The 15,699-nt window shown below is 42.0% G+C and overlaps 1 protein-coding gene across 2 annotated transcripts in view; it reads right to left on the bottom strand.

Moving 5' to 3' along the window:
• Positions 1–15,699, bottom strand: part of cpne5a (copine Va) — a 95,878-nt gene that overhangs the window by 22,494 nt on the left and 57,685 nt on the right. For both annotated transcript variants that reach the window (XM_004558664.4, XM_004558665.4), the window contains 6 exons: positions 14,992–15,095; positions 14,670–14,774; positions 12,354–12,395; positions 12,068–12,143; positions 8,930–8,983; positions 8,317–8,378 (listed from right to left, as the gene is read on the bottom strand). In XM_004558664.4, coding sequence (XP_004558721.2) covers positions 8,317–8,378; positions 8,930–8,983; positions 12,068–12,143; positions 12,354–12,395; positions 14,670–14,774; positions 14,992–15,095 — 443 coding nt within the window. The remainder of the gene's footprint in view (positions 1–8,316; positions 8,379–8,929; positions 8,984–12,067; positions 12,144–12,353; positions 12,396–14,669; positions 14,775–14,991; positions 15,096–15,699) is intronic.

Below are 15,699 nucleotides of genomic sequence, written 5' to 3'. Positions count from 1 at the left end.
AAGGTTCTCCATCAGCAGGCAAGAGATTACCCAATCTTCATGATTATCAGTGTGATAAGAATAGGATGCACTGCCACTGCCCAGAGAACAAACAGCAGCCTTCTGTCAGAAGCATGACCTAGAGCATGCTCATCATTTTCTCTCACTCAGGGGTGCTGTGCACTGAAAATCTGTCCCCAGGGTCAGACTGTCAACACCATCTTTTACTTCAGTGCTCACAACTTCTCACCAGATATTCTTCCTCTTCCCCAAAATGTAACTAAAGTGGAAGGATTAGGATTTTAACACACTGGAGGTGATCCAGTATCCATCAAAGATGCTGCCTGATGCACTGACAGGACTTCCAATGAGTGTTCCAAATATGGCAGCAGGAACAGTGTATCACTGCACGAGGAGACAGTTTTAAAGGGCAGAACAAGCCAAATTTAGATCAGGTGCAGTTTTTCATTGCATCTTGCACTGAACACAGCACAGCAAAGAAAAATACCTCCTCAATCATTCATTCAACAACAATATTAATAGATTTATTGTAATACTAGTCTTTGCCCTCAAAAGCTACGACTTCATCCTTTAACAGAAGTAACTTGCAGTTTAAGTTACTTCTGTTAAAGGAGATCTTCTGCAGTATCCATGCAAAAAATCTTCCACAGCAAGATGTTTATGGGATTTCTTGCAAAAACTCCCAGTTTCAATTATTTATTTCAGTGGGTTTCAAATATTGCCTTTCTACATCTTAACCAGGTCTTTCAGTGACACTCAGTTTTTACTTACAATGTCTTTAGGATTCAGCACACTTCACCTTTCAAACGTATGCCTTCACAGTAACTTGGAGCTTTCTTTGCTATAATGCTGAGCACATAGTTTAATCAAGCTGCAAGCTGCCCAGTCCCAAAGCAGCAATCCCAACTTATAACATTTTCATCACCATGCTCCACACTGGTTAAGAGATTCTGCTACTTGGTCTGTGCCAAACATGTTTGCTGTCACTGTGACTGAACAGCTCAATCTTTGATTTGCCTGTCCAAAACAAATTATTCAAAGCAAGCTTGGGCTTTCCTTATGTGTCGCCAATTTTCTTTTTGAACAGCAAAGGCTTGTTCCTCACACTTTTCCCATATGTATCAAAATATCTCTGATTATAGTAGTAGTCTAAAAACTACCAGTTCTTGGAAACTGATCTTGTATCAAACTGTACTAAGGCTGTTTTATGGCCCAGTCACATAGGAAGTGACATGCACTGTGCTGTGCACTGAAACTCATTGTTTCTCTGTGACTTGCACAGAGCAATAATGGTTTCCCGCTGCTCTGAGCAAAGTGCAGCATAGGCATAAGGCCAGGGAGCATTCACATGCACCACAATGACATACATCTGTGCAACCTATAGAAATGCAGACAAGAAGCTGGCATATGTATTGTAGTAGGTGTGAAGGCCATGGGCAGCAGCAAAAAGTGACATACTATGAACTCAACACAAATTTTGAGTTATTGGATCAAACTAGTGGTTGGCGCAGAATTTGCTGCTTCCTATGTGAAAGGGCCTTAAAAATAGAATAGCGGCCTTCTTGCAACTAGGAAAAAAATGATGGTTAACCAGGGATTGCAATGACTTTTTTTTGCATTTGGTGACTGTTTGCAAGTAAGTACAGCAACCAACCAGTTGCCCAGAGGTTAAACATCCAATGTCATCATGCTCTGAGCAACGACTTTCAACTGCAAGGTGAGTGCACAGGTCGCCCATTTCCAATCGCGCTCTAACTGCAATCACTCTCAAAAATTTTGACAAAGGTTTGCAAATAATTGCCATCTGTGTCAATCAATCTGTGTCAGTCTGCAGCAGTGAGTGGAAATTGACACGAGCAGTGCACTCAGCCGGTTATGCAACTTGTTGTATTAAAGGTTTCCAGGTTGTATAGGTTGTATAGCAAGGTTCCCAGACACTAATGTGATTTTGCTTGGGTTACCACAACCTGATTTCATGTAATTGACAACTTTTTTTGCCATTTTATCGCTGTCTTGAGAGAAGCATCAGAATCGGTTTAAAGGTAGCAACTGCAGGCAAGTGGTTGCAGAACATTTCAAAAGCAACAAGATTGCAAGTTCACTGCACACAGTTGCAACAATTTTAGTCGTGCATCAGTCTCTAACCACCAAATGTATTTACCTTTCAATAGGTCTTAAAATCTGCACAATTCAGATGTAATACTAAAACAAAGTGCTTTATAATTTGTTGTTTATCAACTCTTTTTTTTTTTGCTGATGATAAATTCAATAAGTGAAATAATTAATAAACTTAAAAACAAAAATTTGCAACACCATAAATGTTTTAGTGATGGAAACTGTTAAGGAATACACGAGTTCATTTCTGGATCCATGCCATCCTACGCATTAAAAAGTAGTTTGGGTACAACATTATTCATTAACATGCTAAGTAAGAATTAATGTTGTGTTACACGTGGGATATTGACTTCAATTTATCATTCTCAAATTATTTTTGACAGCTGAGTCTAATGACATCCAGAATACATCTACATACTTTACATCTGCTCTCTACCTCTCAGATGATTTGGCACATAAGCAACTTGCTGACAACTTGCAGAGCTTTATTCCAAACAGAAACAAAAAGGGGACAAAAGCCTTGACTTAACATTAGCTCTGACTTAGAGAAGAAGATATGAAACCGAAATACTGAAACTTTCTGCAGCCTGTATTTAAGTGTCGTATTTTAAGTAGTTTGTTCTAGACAAATCTTCCAGGAGAATTTAAATACACAAGCACCGCCATTGTTAACAGTATTTCTCAAAGAAATCACTGGGGAGACAACAGAAGGGACAGAGGCAAGTCTTTCATGATGATGTAAAAAACCTCAGGAGAAAAAATAAGTGCACAGATGCTGCAGAGATTTTCCTGCAGAGATCCCATATTTTTTTCAAAGCTGCCACATCTTTTTAAAGGCAGAAGCCTTTGTCATCAGCCTTTTTCACAGGCACGATGGGCTTCTAACGTCTCTAAATGGGTTGTAACAAAAAGATGAAGTACCACTCCACATATTGCCTGGGTCACATTAATTAATGGGATCATCTCTTTAACTTCTGTCTGAAAGAGTTTTATGTGAAAATTACCACAGGATGACTCAAAAGCTGTTTCAAGCTTCAAAATAAAACTCAATGTTTTAAAAACGTAATGAAAGCAGCTTGTGTAAAAAGAGATTTAGGTGGATGCAATGCATAGTAGCACCAGTAAGATTTGCACAGATTTCAAATCATTCAATAAATCCTCTGTAACAGAAACAAACATGTTCGTGTTCTTGGGTCCAAACACCAGATTTCTTACACACAGCAAATCAGAGTAAGGTTCCAACTAAAATAAATGCACCAATGGGACTTAAAAGGTCTGTGGGTCATCTACTAGCATTGTGCTAATTTATAAACAAAGATGCAGCCAGTTCTTGCTAATGACAGGCATTCTACCAAGAGCAGCACAAATTAGCAGGTCACAAAACATCAGATCTGATGACAGAGCAAGCAATGTGCCAAGCAAAATAAGTCAGTGTACGCACAAGTGTTGTGGAAACATTGTGGCAGTTCAGATCAATTACCTGCAGCTGGGAAACGCAGAGTTTTGATATATGGGCAGGTTCTGTACGAAATTGCTGTAGAGTGTGGATAAATGTGTGTGGTGTCTGGATAATTCTGAGTGCAAGATTCAGAATGATCGGCTCCATCACCGAGCGGGGGTGGGGGGGTCGTGGTTTGGTCCCGCCTTCGCCATTGTGGTTGATGTGGAGGTTGGGACGGGCTTAGGGCGTCTGGAGAATCCCTAGGGACGTTATCCCTGGAGGGCTTAACCCAGGGGTTGTGCTCATAACCTGGTTAGTGGCTCTGGTTGCTCTTAGAGGGTGTTCTCCTTGTGGCTGCGTGCAGCAGGCCTGGGGGAGGGTCTGTGCTGGCGGACGTAGATTACTGGCCTGGTAGCCTGGCTGCCCCTGAGTGGATCCGGGGCAGGCGTGGGGGCTTGGGGTTTGGGAGTGCTTCGCCTCCGTGCTAGGGCTCTGGCTGGGCCTTGGGGGCTTCGGTCCTTGTTGGTGTGTCGCCAAGGTTGTGGGTGGGTGCATGGGGGCTCAGCCCTGGCGCAGGGGGCCTCTGGCGCATCGGCCTAACTAGGGGGCTCTTCAACTGACAGGGAGTTTGTTCCATCCTTGCAGGAGTCCACTCTGCAGGTGGGGGAGAGTCACAGGAGAGGTGGAGAATAAACTTAACCTGGGTGTCTACTGTCTTGTCCAGTCTGGGAGATGATTGAATGTTAGGGTGGGTACAGTTTCCTCTGCGGTGGGGTCGGGTGGGCTGCCCCGGGTCCTGTGGGGCTGGGCGGTCCTGCTGCCATAGGCCCCGGTCTGGATGGGCCTGGGCCCCCTTGCCTTGGTGGGTGCCGAAGGACGAGGGTGCCTACTGGGGTCAGCGGGGGAGCTGGCCCCAGGGAGGGGCATCTTGCTCCTCCCTTCTTTTCCTCCCCATCCCCGGCTGCCTCCCTCCAACACACCCACCCACACAAGTAGGGCCTTGGGGTGCGGGTGTGTCACCAGGGTGCAGGGGAGGCACCCCCCCCCCCCCCTCTGTCCCCTTCTGGCCACCTCAATTTTATTCCACAACTTAGACATCCACATTACTCACACTCGGTCTGTGTATTCAACCCCACCTCTGGCGCCGGTGCCCACCTCTCAATTTTAAATCCATGTAGACATTGAGGGTTCTCGGGAGGGGCCGTGCTAGCACCTGCTGCTCTCTGGCAGCAGCACCATGCTCTCCCGTGTTTTAAGTGCACCTTAGAACAACACGCAGCAACACTACATATGAGCAAGAGGAGGGAGGTTTGGAGCCTTCACACACCCCTGTTCTCTGCTGGCTATCGGGGCGGGGGAGGCTGGAAGGAGGTGTTGGCCGTTGGAGGCTGGAAGGAGGTGTTGGAGGTGTAATGTGGAAGCACAAAGGGAAATCACAAGGAACTACCTAAAAATAGACATTTTAAACCCTTATATGGAAGGTCTTTGGAGTGGTGTCTTTTTCTCTATATTTAGGAACCGTAGCAGTCTGACAGAAAGCGTCTCTTTAGTTTGAAAATGGCTTGGGGTTGATAAAGCAGTTTCTAGTATTCCTAACCACTCAAAGTGCTTTTTACACAAGCCACATTCTCCCATTTACAAGCACACACACTCTTAAAGCACTTTTATTCTACTGTATTCAAGTTAAGCACTTTATCTAGCACACACACACACACACACACACACACACACACACTGATAGATGCATCAGAGCAATTAAGATTCAGCTTCTTGCTCAAGGGCATTTCCACATGCAGACCAGAGACACTGATGATCAAACTGCTGTCCATATTCACAAGTTCCTGTATATGAAGACAAAATCCAAGGAAAATGGTACACTAAATTCTTTACAGACCATTTTTTAATCTTACTTCAAGACATAAGCATGTTTACTACTAATTATTCAACGCACACTTATAAATAAATGCACACAATTTTAAACAGGTCAGTGCAGTCTCTCTCACAGCTTGGTTTGAGGCCCCTTTTTTTCTAAATGTCAGTTTAGAAAAAAGGCAGTAGGACAGTGCATGTTCCCCAAGTATCAGCTCTCATATGTAGGTTGCTGTGAACTTGGATAATTGCTTATCTGGTTTGGTGAATCCAAAATGATGATAGGTTGCCCCATCATAAAAATGAGAGAAAAAAAACCCCAGAAGAACTAAAATCTGAGAGCAAATACAGCACAACATAGTTTGATCTATCGTATCAGTACTTCTAACCTCATTGTTTTCCCATTTCCCCTCTTCCTCCATTTTTCTTCGGTTTCTCAAGGACAAATTAGATCAGAGTCGAACAAGTAGAAAAAGGTGAAAACACTGCTGTTTTGACAGTGAGTGAATGTGTGCTGTGTGTGAGGGTACAGTGTGTGTGTCCGTTTGTGGGAGCTGGAGAGAGACCAACGGGACAGATCTGGGACACTCAGCCACCAGCAGCAAAGCAGCAGAAAACTAAAACCAGGGCAGCCACTGAGAAACATTTCCATATGTGACAGGATGTTCGCCCTTAATTAAGCCCTCAGATCTTCTCCATATTCTATCATAATCATTCATATTCATTTACTCTGGAGTTGTGGCTGTAGACACAATCGTTTCCTTCGGGGCCACACTTTGAGCTGTTATGTGAAAAATCAGAAGCACCTCAGTAACCACACTCAATAACACTGAGGAAAACATGGATGAGTGCTTGTTATGCCATGGGCAGCAACAACAGGAAACAAAGTAAAAAGGGGGAGCCAGTGTAATGCATTTTAAAACTACTGTGTTAAATCTCACAGCCCTGACTCATTTCCGTGTATTAGTCACAGCGATGGCTGTCACTGTATAAAGTTTTAACACTCACTATTGACTGTTGTTCTACCAGATTTATGCATGGCGAAAATAAATTTGAATTTAAATTCTTTTATGACCTCTTTTCTTTTATTCTTCCTCCATTTGACAGCAAATATCTGAGAGCAAACATCAGAAAAGTCCAAGCAAACCCAGGTGCTCTGCACACACTACATCACTCTAGACCACTATCCCACTGTCATACCCCTGATTCAGTGGTTACACAATACAAGCAAACAGAGGCTGAGGCTCAGCATATCACTATTTACAGTCAGCAGCACCACTATCTATGACCATGAACACAGAACAGCTGTTTTTCTTGAGCAGATGACTCACTCAAACAGCCAGAGTGCTGGGTCTCCTATAGTTATTGCACAGATGCTAAAGGGTAGCATTAAGCGTTCGTGCTGTGTTTGGCGGGCTGGAGGACATGTTGGTATGCTAACAGTGAGAAATGTGATGGATGGATGGGAAAGACTGGGATGGATGTTAAGTGTTCATATACTGGATTGAGTGGTAAATGATCATATGATAATAATGATTACGTGCTGTGTTATACTGACAATATAGCATCAGTGCTAGCATAAAAATAGCATAAAAATCCTGAAACTGAGCCTACAAATGTCAATACAAGCATCTGCAATATCGTATTGCTGTTTTATTCCCATGAAATGACACCCAAACACAACCATTAATGCATAGTTAAAGCGTGTTAGTGTGGTGAAATCTGTAATTCCATGGCTTTCTAGGTCAGTGGTTACCTGAATGATATTTAAACACTGCAGATTTCACCACCATGCAAGAACAGCTGTGCATGGATGTCACAGTGATATGATACTATGATTATGATTATTATTAGCGCAGTCAGCATTAATCTCATTAAAATGAGGTTAATACGGTGGCCCTGAGAGGCCAAACGGACTTCAACTTCAGAAAACACCTGCAAAAAGAAAAATGCTGCAAAAAGAAAAATGCTTCTTTTTGCAGCATTTTTCTTTTTGCAGCATATTTCTTTTTGCAAGTGTTTTCTGAAGTTGCAGTTCGTTTGGCCTCTCAGGGCCACCGTAGGTTAATGCCATAACTGCATTAATGCGGCAAATCTCTGCCCGTTAACAAGCTAACCGTGCTAACGTGTTGATGCCGTGCAGCCCCACGCACGGGGCGATCACGGGTAACTCGCTAACGGAGATTTGCCACGTTAATGCAATTATGGCGTTAACCTGATTTTAATGAGATTTACGTTGACAGCGCTAATTATTATATTAACTGCTATATACCTTAGCTAATATTATTTTATCAGTGTGCTTAACACTTAAATGTGTAATAAACTGCAAAACAAGATTTGTTTTTAAACTTGAAATCTCCATCAAATTAAATTTTGGACACATAAAATATTCTGACAGGAATCATTAGAGTCTTATGTGCTAAAAGTTCAATTGCCTGTCTAGGAATAAAAAAATAATCCAAATGATGAATACATTTTCCAAAGCCCCTCTTCACAGCAGTCATTTTGACATGACAAAGTGGGACAGCACAGGTGTCTCTAATGATGTTAATGAAGGTTTTGTTCTATCTGCATGTAAGCCGTAATCAATGTAATTAGTCACACCTGTGTTTAAGAACTAAAAGGTCCAGTCGACAGATGAACTACTGGAAACAATATGTTACTTGTACATGTGTTAAACTCATACTAATAGGGAGTCTGCACAGCCATCATTGTGCACAATTAAATTCAAACAGTGAACTTCCAGTATGCAAATCAAATTTTTGAGTGCAGATCTGCAGTAAATGAAACTATGTGGTCATAGTTTCTGTGAGCCACTCGTAGAGGTGAAACACAAACAGCGTGAGTACATAAACAAAGTAATGTAACTTGCACACAAATGCATGACTCACCCTCCTCTGATGTAATCCAGGAAGGTGTGCTCTGACTCTACACTGAATGACAACAAGGATACCTGAGAGGGAAAAAAAGGCCCCAAAAGATTAACTCGTCCTTTTTAATTAAACAAAATTTGCCAATCTACACATTAACACTGACCTCTCAAAATGACCTATCCATGCAAAATGATTGCGTTGCCGAAGCAGCGCCTTAGAATTACAATCACTGAGCGTCAGTGTGCCTGTGGACTGATGGATGATCAGCTTGATGGATAGCTAGGCACAAATTTTAATTACAGAGTCACAGTATACGCTAAGAGCTGTAGCAAAGCCGCGGCTCATTTATGAACTTCTGTCACTATTCTTCAGGGAAAGGACACAGACACAAGTCTCTTTTATTTAGCTTTACAGACTTGAATAATCATCCCGTTTGAGGTCATGGGAATGTTTTCCCGTCTACTTAAATTCACTGTCTGGATCATAAGCTCAGGGAATGGGAATAGAAGAAAAACATTTAACAGAGTTCATGCAATCCACTTAGTGAAAACTTCCTGCTGAATACAAAAGAGAAGGCAGGCAGGGGTGTGCGTGCACAAGGAGATTTGCTCTTACAGTATCTCAGACTCACCGTCCCAGAGTTGATGTATCTCTTCTTCTTTATTTTCTTCTTGGCATTCACCACCTGGTATGAAGGCAGAATGGGAACGAAGGATAATGATAATGTAAACTTGCAGCACAATTCTTTTTATCCACCCTTGGGCAAGTAATAAAAACATCTTTGTCCTCCTACTCTATGTCTGTAAGGGTAATGGAGCATAGGGAGTGAATCCAATAACTGTAGCAGGTGAGAATGAGATACCATTGATCATGCCTTCCAGCTAAGTGCAGATAATTCAGAGGGATTTTTATAAGCATAAGCAGTCTACTGTAAATTTCACATGCATGCTGCCAGCTGTGGTGCTTATAACCACATACAGAGTGAGTGCAAGTGCACAGTTATGTGCAGTGGGGGTAGATGCATACAGCCAGGTCCAAGCTTTTGGATAGTGACACGATTTTTGTGCTTTTGCTTCTATGTACCACCACAGTGGAAGAAAGGAAATGAAGCTCAAAATATTGCTTCAAATTCAAATTTTCTGCGCAGTCCCTCCATTCCCATGCCATCAAAAGTAATTGTACAATTAACTGGTAAATTAAACTGATAAAAGGTATGCAGTTGATTCCAAAATTTGCATTTGGTAATTAGCCTGAGAAAACAAAGGCGAGCCATCAGAGAGAGCAGAAAATATAGGAGTGGCCAAGACAACAATCTGGCTAATTCTTAAAAGGAAGGAAAGCGCTGGTGAGTTCAAGCCTGGACGGCCATGAAAAGTAGCTTAAACTGAATGATCTCAGAATTCCTTTCACAACCTCTAGCCAAATCAAGAGCACCTCAACAGGGGTAGGCGTGTCAGAGCCTGCAATCACGACAAGTCTTCATTCATGTAACTACAAAGGGTTTAGCTCAAGCTGCAAACCACATGTGGCACTCAAGAACAGAAAGAGCAGATTACACTTTGCTAGGAAATGTCTTAGAAAATCTTGCCCAGCTCTGGAACAAGAAGTCTCTGGAGACAGATGAAACCAAAATTAACTAAGAGTGCCGAAAAGGAAAGAAGCAGCTTGTGATCTAAAGGAAAACACATCATCTGTCAAACATGGTGGAGGCGGTGTTTTAGCACGGGGATGCATGACTGCCAGTGGAAGTGGGTCACTAGTGTTTATTGATGATGTGACTGCTGATAAAAGCAGCAGAGACGACAGAGCTGCACTTTCTGCTCAGTTTCAGCCAAATGAAGAAAAACTGACAAGACAGCGCTTCACAGTGCACATGGACAATGACCCGAAACATGCAGTGAAAACAGCTTAAGAGCTTTTTGGCAAAGACATTAAATATTTTTAGATGACCTAGTCTTTCACCTGATTCCATCCCAAGTGAGCATGTTTTTCACTTACTGAACACAAAACTAGCCAAAAAGAAAAAAGGCAGAGCTCCCTTAATAAGCAGTGACTGAGCGAGGCTGACAGCATTTCAAGCGAGAAAACCTTGCACTTTTTGATATGCATAGGCTGTAGCCTTCGGTATGTTTATATAGCTGACATTTTGTATTAAATTACTTTGTCCAGCTACATATGCTGTGAAAATAGAGGGACTAATAAAAAAGTCTGTAATTCCTAAACAGTTGGCTTGCTTTTCTGGTTACCCGGTGTATGGTTAGAGGTTATACGCTGCACTTCAATTAGATATTGGCTGCTTCATTTCAAATCCTGTGTGGTGGTTTACAAGGGCATGAGTGCAACACTGTGCAAACACCTATAGACTTCACTAAAAACAAAAAATTGGGAAATACTTGAGTGATATCCAAGGCAAGCAGAGTGATTACAGTCTTCAGTGCATTAAATAAAAGTTACATTTAAGCTTGCAGCCAAAAACTTGTATGCAACAGTGAGCAAAGTCAAATATCTGCACTGCTCATTCTAAAGGTCTGCACACAAACACAAAGCATGAGCCTGGAGGAAGCTGTGCAGGATAATAAAGTAAAAGGTATCCCATTCTACCCTCCTTTCGTCTCTCTTCTCTACTCTTCCTTTCTGGTTCTGTACTTTCTAAAAGCGCCCCCTGAACTCGTCTTCCAAAAATTATGCCTCACAGCGTTGTGACCATCACTCAGCCGCCAAAACTTCACATGACATCACAAAGGAATCACATTCAGTTACAGCGTCCTGTACTGACATTAGCCTGCTGTCGTCGTATGTTTACAAGCTTTCTGCACGTCACGTTGAATATACAAAAATATGCAAAGAGCTGAAAAATGTGGCATGTGACATACTGAATTTCTTTATTTCTCCATAATGAGAAGGTGGTGTTATGTCATTTTTGTCCACATCACAAAAGTCTCTGACCTTACCTGCGTTTTATATATAGAAAGGTTTGGTGAAGGGTAATGGATGCACATCCTTATGCCGTGTCAGCAGTGTAAAAGGGCACCGTCTTTCCTAACCTAACTCATCAGCTTTTCCCTTACTCTCTACCTTTACTGGCCTTATTCTTTTCTTAGAGTGCTTCTATGACTGATTCAGAGGCTAATGTAATATGGCAACTGTTTTAATGAGCAGGGACCTATTCAGACTTTCTGAGTGCGATCCAAAGGAAGGAATAAGTAACATAGTTCTGTCGCATTTCCATTTGTATTCCCACCGCAGCAGCACTCTTCTCCAGTCGATCTATGGCACCACTTAACCTCTGAGAGGCTTAATAGCGGGTAGGGTGAGGACAAACAGGGGAGGCTAGTTGTTAATCTTGAACAGCCACAACTTTGCTCAAACAACTGAGACCTGTAGAACTTCCTGTCATGAAAGAAGACCTTGCTGAGTATAAAGGGCACGCTGATTTGTTCTCAGACCGAGGCAGGTTTCTCACACTAGCATGCACAAAGGAAGCTGAGGTTTCTTTTTGTGCCATCAGAATCGTTTTTTGGCACAGGTGCTTCCAAGGTTCATTCATTAATAATTCGCACATAGCTTTGGCCGGTCACATTCAGCTCGATGTGCTGAATTTCACTTGAAACTGCGTCTGCCATAGTGGCTTCAGAAAGTGATTTGCATTCTACTTGGAAGCAGCTTAAAGCAAACGAGCTCCCTACAGCAGTCAACATTTGCAGCTTTTACATAAAGGTCCGCTGCTCTGAAGGTGATGATGGTATTGGTCGATTTTATCTCCGCTCACCTCATACACATTCAGCTGGTTCTGACCCCGACACAGCTCTTTGAAACTTGTGGTGAATTCACCGATGAAATCATGGCTGGTGGAAAGGAGACAAAAAGCGTCATCACAGCCTTGACTGGTGGAAGATAAAAGCACATAACCATTAATGTGTACTGAAAAGAAAGTAACTATAATTTAGTAGTCAGTAAGGACAGTAAAATAGCATTGTCTATTAGGGATGAAAAATTTTTTTTGATAAATTTCTCTTGTGCATGTGTGTGCACACGCTCCTCTGTGTATCAGTTACCTCCCATCTCTGTCCCAGTCATACACCTCCACCTTGATTGTCCTAGGAAGCACATCAAAGAGCAGAAAATGTGTTTGTTTCCTTGTGTGAACATATTAATGCCTTGCGTGAGCTACAAACTTAATATTCTTGAGGAGAAATGTTACAAAGAGCATTTTGAAAGTGACAAACCAAGTTACTTAAGCTCATTAATTGTTAGTGAAAGCTGAATTAAAGCCATCAAAGAGAGCATGCTCTGTGTTTTGCATGCAAAAGACACAAACATCTTTCTAGAGATCTAATGGTGACAACATTTGTTTTCTCTTTGCGTGGCAGCCTGAGTCATGTTAGGTTTTCAAAATTTATTAGCTGATTATTAAGCACCAGTCTCAGTAATTGCCAACATTTAAGCAAGACTGACAATAATACAAATTCACAGAGCTTATTGGGTTTCTGTCTGCTTAATTTATGTATAAAAAAAATATGGTGCGGATTAGTAAACTAGCATTAAATATTTAAATGAATTGTTTTTGTGTATCTCACAGAGTAAAGAGCTGGGCGACAACACCAACAGTTTAGGTAAAGCATTTTCTCCCCACATGCCTAAGACAGAAAAGTAACCTCTTGGGAAATAGCATATTTTGCAAGTTCCCAAAATAAGTCGGTAGGAGAAAAAAACAAATGAGCAAGCCTGAGAGAATATAGGCAGAATGAGGAAGATGCCTCCTCTTTTCTTCTCAGACTGATGGAAACTAGACTAGTGGCTTGCCACCCCCATCTTCCCATCAGCTGCTGCTGTCAGTCACTTGTCAGAGGATCCAAGAGGCAGATAAGTATCGGAGGGCTACTCTGTTATCCTGACCTGAACTAATTGTGTCTGCACTATTTTTCCCAGCTAACAAATGTCCAAATTGTGTAACGCACAAAGAAAGGAGACTTCCTCTAATGGTCTGTGATGAACTCATCACTTGTTTCCCTCTAAACCAACCAGACATTCAGAGTCAGAGTTAGAAAACTTTGCAATCTTGACTAGTATGAAAAAACAAATGATTCTTGACACTCAGGGCCACTTGTGACAGATGATTTGCCTGTGATGAGTCAGCATCATTATAATCAGCAGAGTTGGGGGCAGCTCGATCCTCGAATCAATTTCATTTTAGTTTCTGAAACCAGCGTTGTGTTGGAGTGGAAATGGGAGAGATTTCACTTTCTGATCGCTATCGAAGACAAATGATTGCAAGAGATTTATCAGATTCTCATGAGGGTGAAAAATGTGACTGCAGAGAGATAGTCAATACATCATTATTAATATATTGTAAATTTTGCTGTATATTTGCAGGAGAAAAGGGAACAAGAATGAAAGACGGTAGTGCAGAAAATACAGCACAGACCAGCCTGTCTGTGCATTTTACTGGAGTCCAAAAGAAAAGCCTGTGGGGGAGAAACCAGGCCATTTCTACTTATACAATTTAAAGAGAAATAAAAATGTCATGATTTGAAAAGTATTGGATGAAAAGACTGATAAATTGCAACAGCCGTGCTGCAGGTCTCCTGTATAGATCTCGGAAACTGTAGATATTTTAAAAGAAAAGCCAAGAGACCCTAAATGGCTGCAGATTTCTCTTGTCATCAAAATCCTCAAAGGGAATCAGGATACTTTCATGCTTCTGCTCCATCTGTCTGACCCAATTAGCTTCTCCGGGCAGGTGAACAGAGACAGGATTGAAAGCAGCGAACCTTCGCTGACACCCAGTGTAGCGGAGGCCATGGTTTGACATGTTCTTCTACACACTCGCGCGGCTGTCTGGGTCTAAACATTTTCCTGCTTCTGCACACAAACACACATAGAAGGGCTCCTGTGTTGTTCCAGCCACCTGTCAACATCTTTAGACCGACTCTCCCTCTCCTCTCGCTCTCTTTTTTCGCTCGTGTTATTTTATCTTCCTGCCAAAACTCTTCCTGCTCCTCGGGTATTCTGCAATGCCCTTCACTCTGAAAAGATTCAGATAAGCTAGAAGTTGCCACCAGAGAAACCAATCAGAAACCCTGCAATGCTCTGAAAGGCTCTCTGTGATTGTGGAGAAATCAATAAAGAGCCAGGCAAGGTGGCATGTAGTGCTAGTCAGCCTGTAATAATTGTCTATTTCAGCAGCGGATAGAATAACATTAGAAAATCAATTTGCTCTAAATCTGATAGCCCTGATCCACTTTGTAAGAGCTACACCACATATTAAAACTCTGCACCGCTTTAATTTTTCCTTAAAAAACAAACTCTGAGTGTGTGGGAATATTTGTTTGTCTTCATGAGACTCACCTGTACATCATCAGTCAACCTACCTGTCATAGTCTCCATTGCAGAGCGCTCTGACAGGGATGGAGAAGGGCTCCCACACAGGGTTCAGTGTGTTCTTCACCACCTCGGTCTTGTGGCAGATAGTGAACCTGGAGATGCAGTTAAAACAAACATCTCTAAAATATAAACAAACACGTGTTTGAGTCCATAAGAAAAGATTCATTCTTATATCTGAAGGAATAAATATATTTCAATAAATATTAACGTTAGCCCGCGACTTTGTTCCAGTTTTGAATTTTGGCCCACTGTGTATTTGAGTTTGACACCCCTGACTTACAGAGACGCAAATGCGAAAGACAAACTCACGTGCCATCCTCATTACTTCTGTAGAAGACCATGAAGGGGTCTGACTTTCCAAAGAAGTCCTTTTTATCCAGTTTGTTGGCACAAAATTGCATGGTGGCGTAATCCTACAGACAAAGGAGGAAGGCAGTCAGAGAAATGGAATGATGGAAAAGTACAGGATACTTTAAATCCATGCTACTGGCTGTGTTTGCCTCCCGATGTTTGTGTACACATGCTGTGTGCCAAGATATAAAAGCACTGAAGCACCAACTAAAAGCAAAGTGCTGACTGAATCTTAATAAGAGGACAGCAAATCCAAACAGTGGGCTCTAGTTTCAAAAACCTGCAAATGCATTCATTACCATTTCTTTATTATGCAACACCTGCATAACAATGTAGATGGAACACGGCAAATGAAAATACCTTGTGCTGTATAAAATAACAATAAGAGTAACCATACAGAGGCACATAAATGGATCCTAACACCCTGCACACAGAGAGGGGAGGGGCCTGTGTACAAAAGCATGTGGGGGGTGTGAGTGCAGCTAATGATACATTAGAAAGGCTGGTATTATCATAATTATACTCATTTAGGCAGCATTTCAATGTGTACTGCCACATCAAAGACAAAGAGCATGCTCCATAATGTTCTTGATTCCAGTTTGGCTCCCTGTGGTCACTCTAGAGTACAATAATGAAGCTGCATAATGGGCACACTGGACAGGTAAA

This window comes from Maylandia zebra, linkage group LG20 (assembly GCF_041146795.1).
Source record: "Maylandia zebra isolate NMK-2024a linkage group LG20, Mzebra_GT3a, whole genome shotgun sequence".
Lineage (NCBI taxonomy): Eukaryota > Metazoa > Chordata > Actinopteri > Cichliformes > Cichlidae > Maylandia > Maylandia zebra.
Note: the sequence above shows the minus strand (reverse complement) of the source record. Positions and strands in the feature narration are given on the sequence as shown.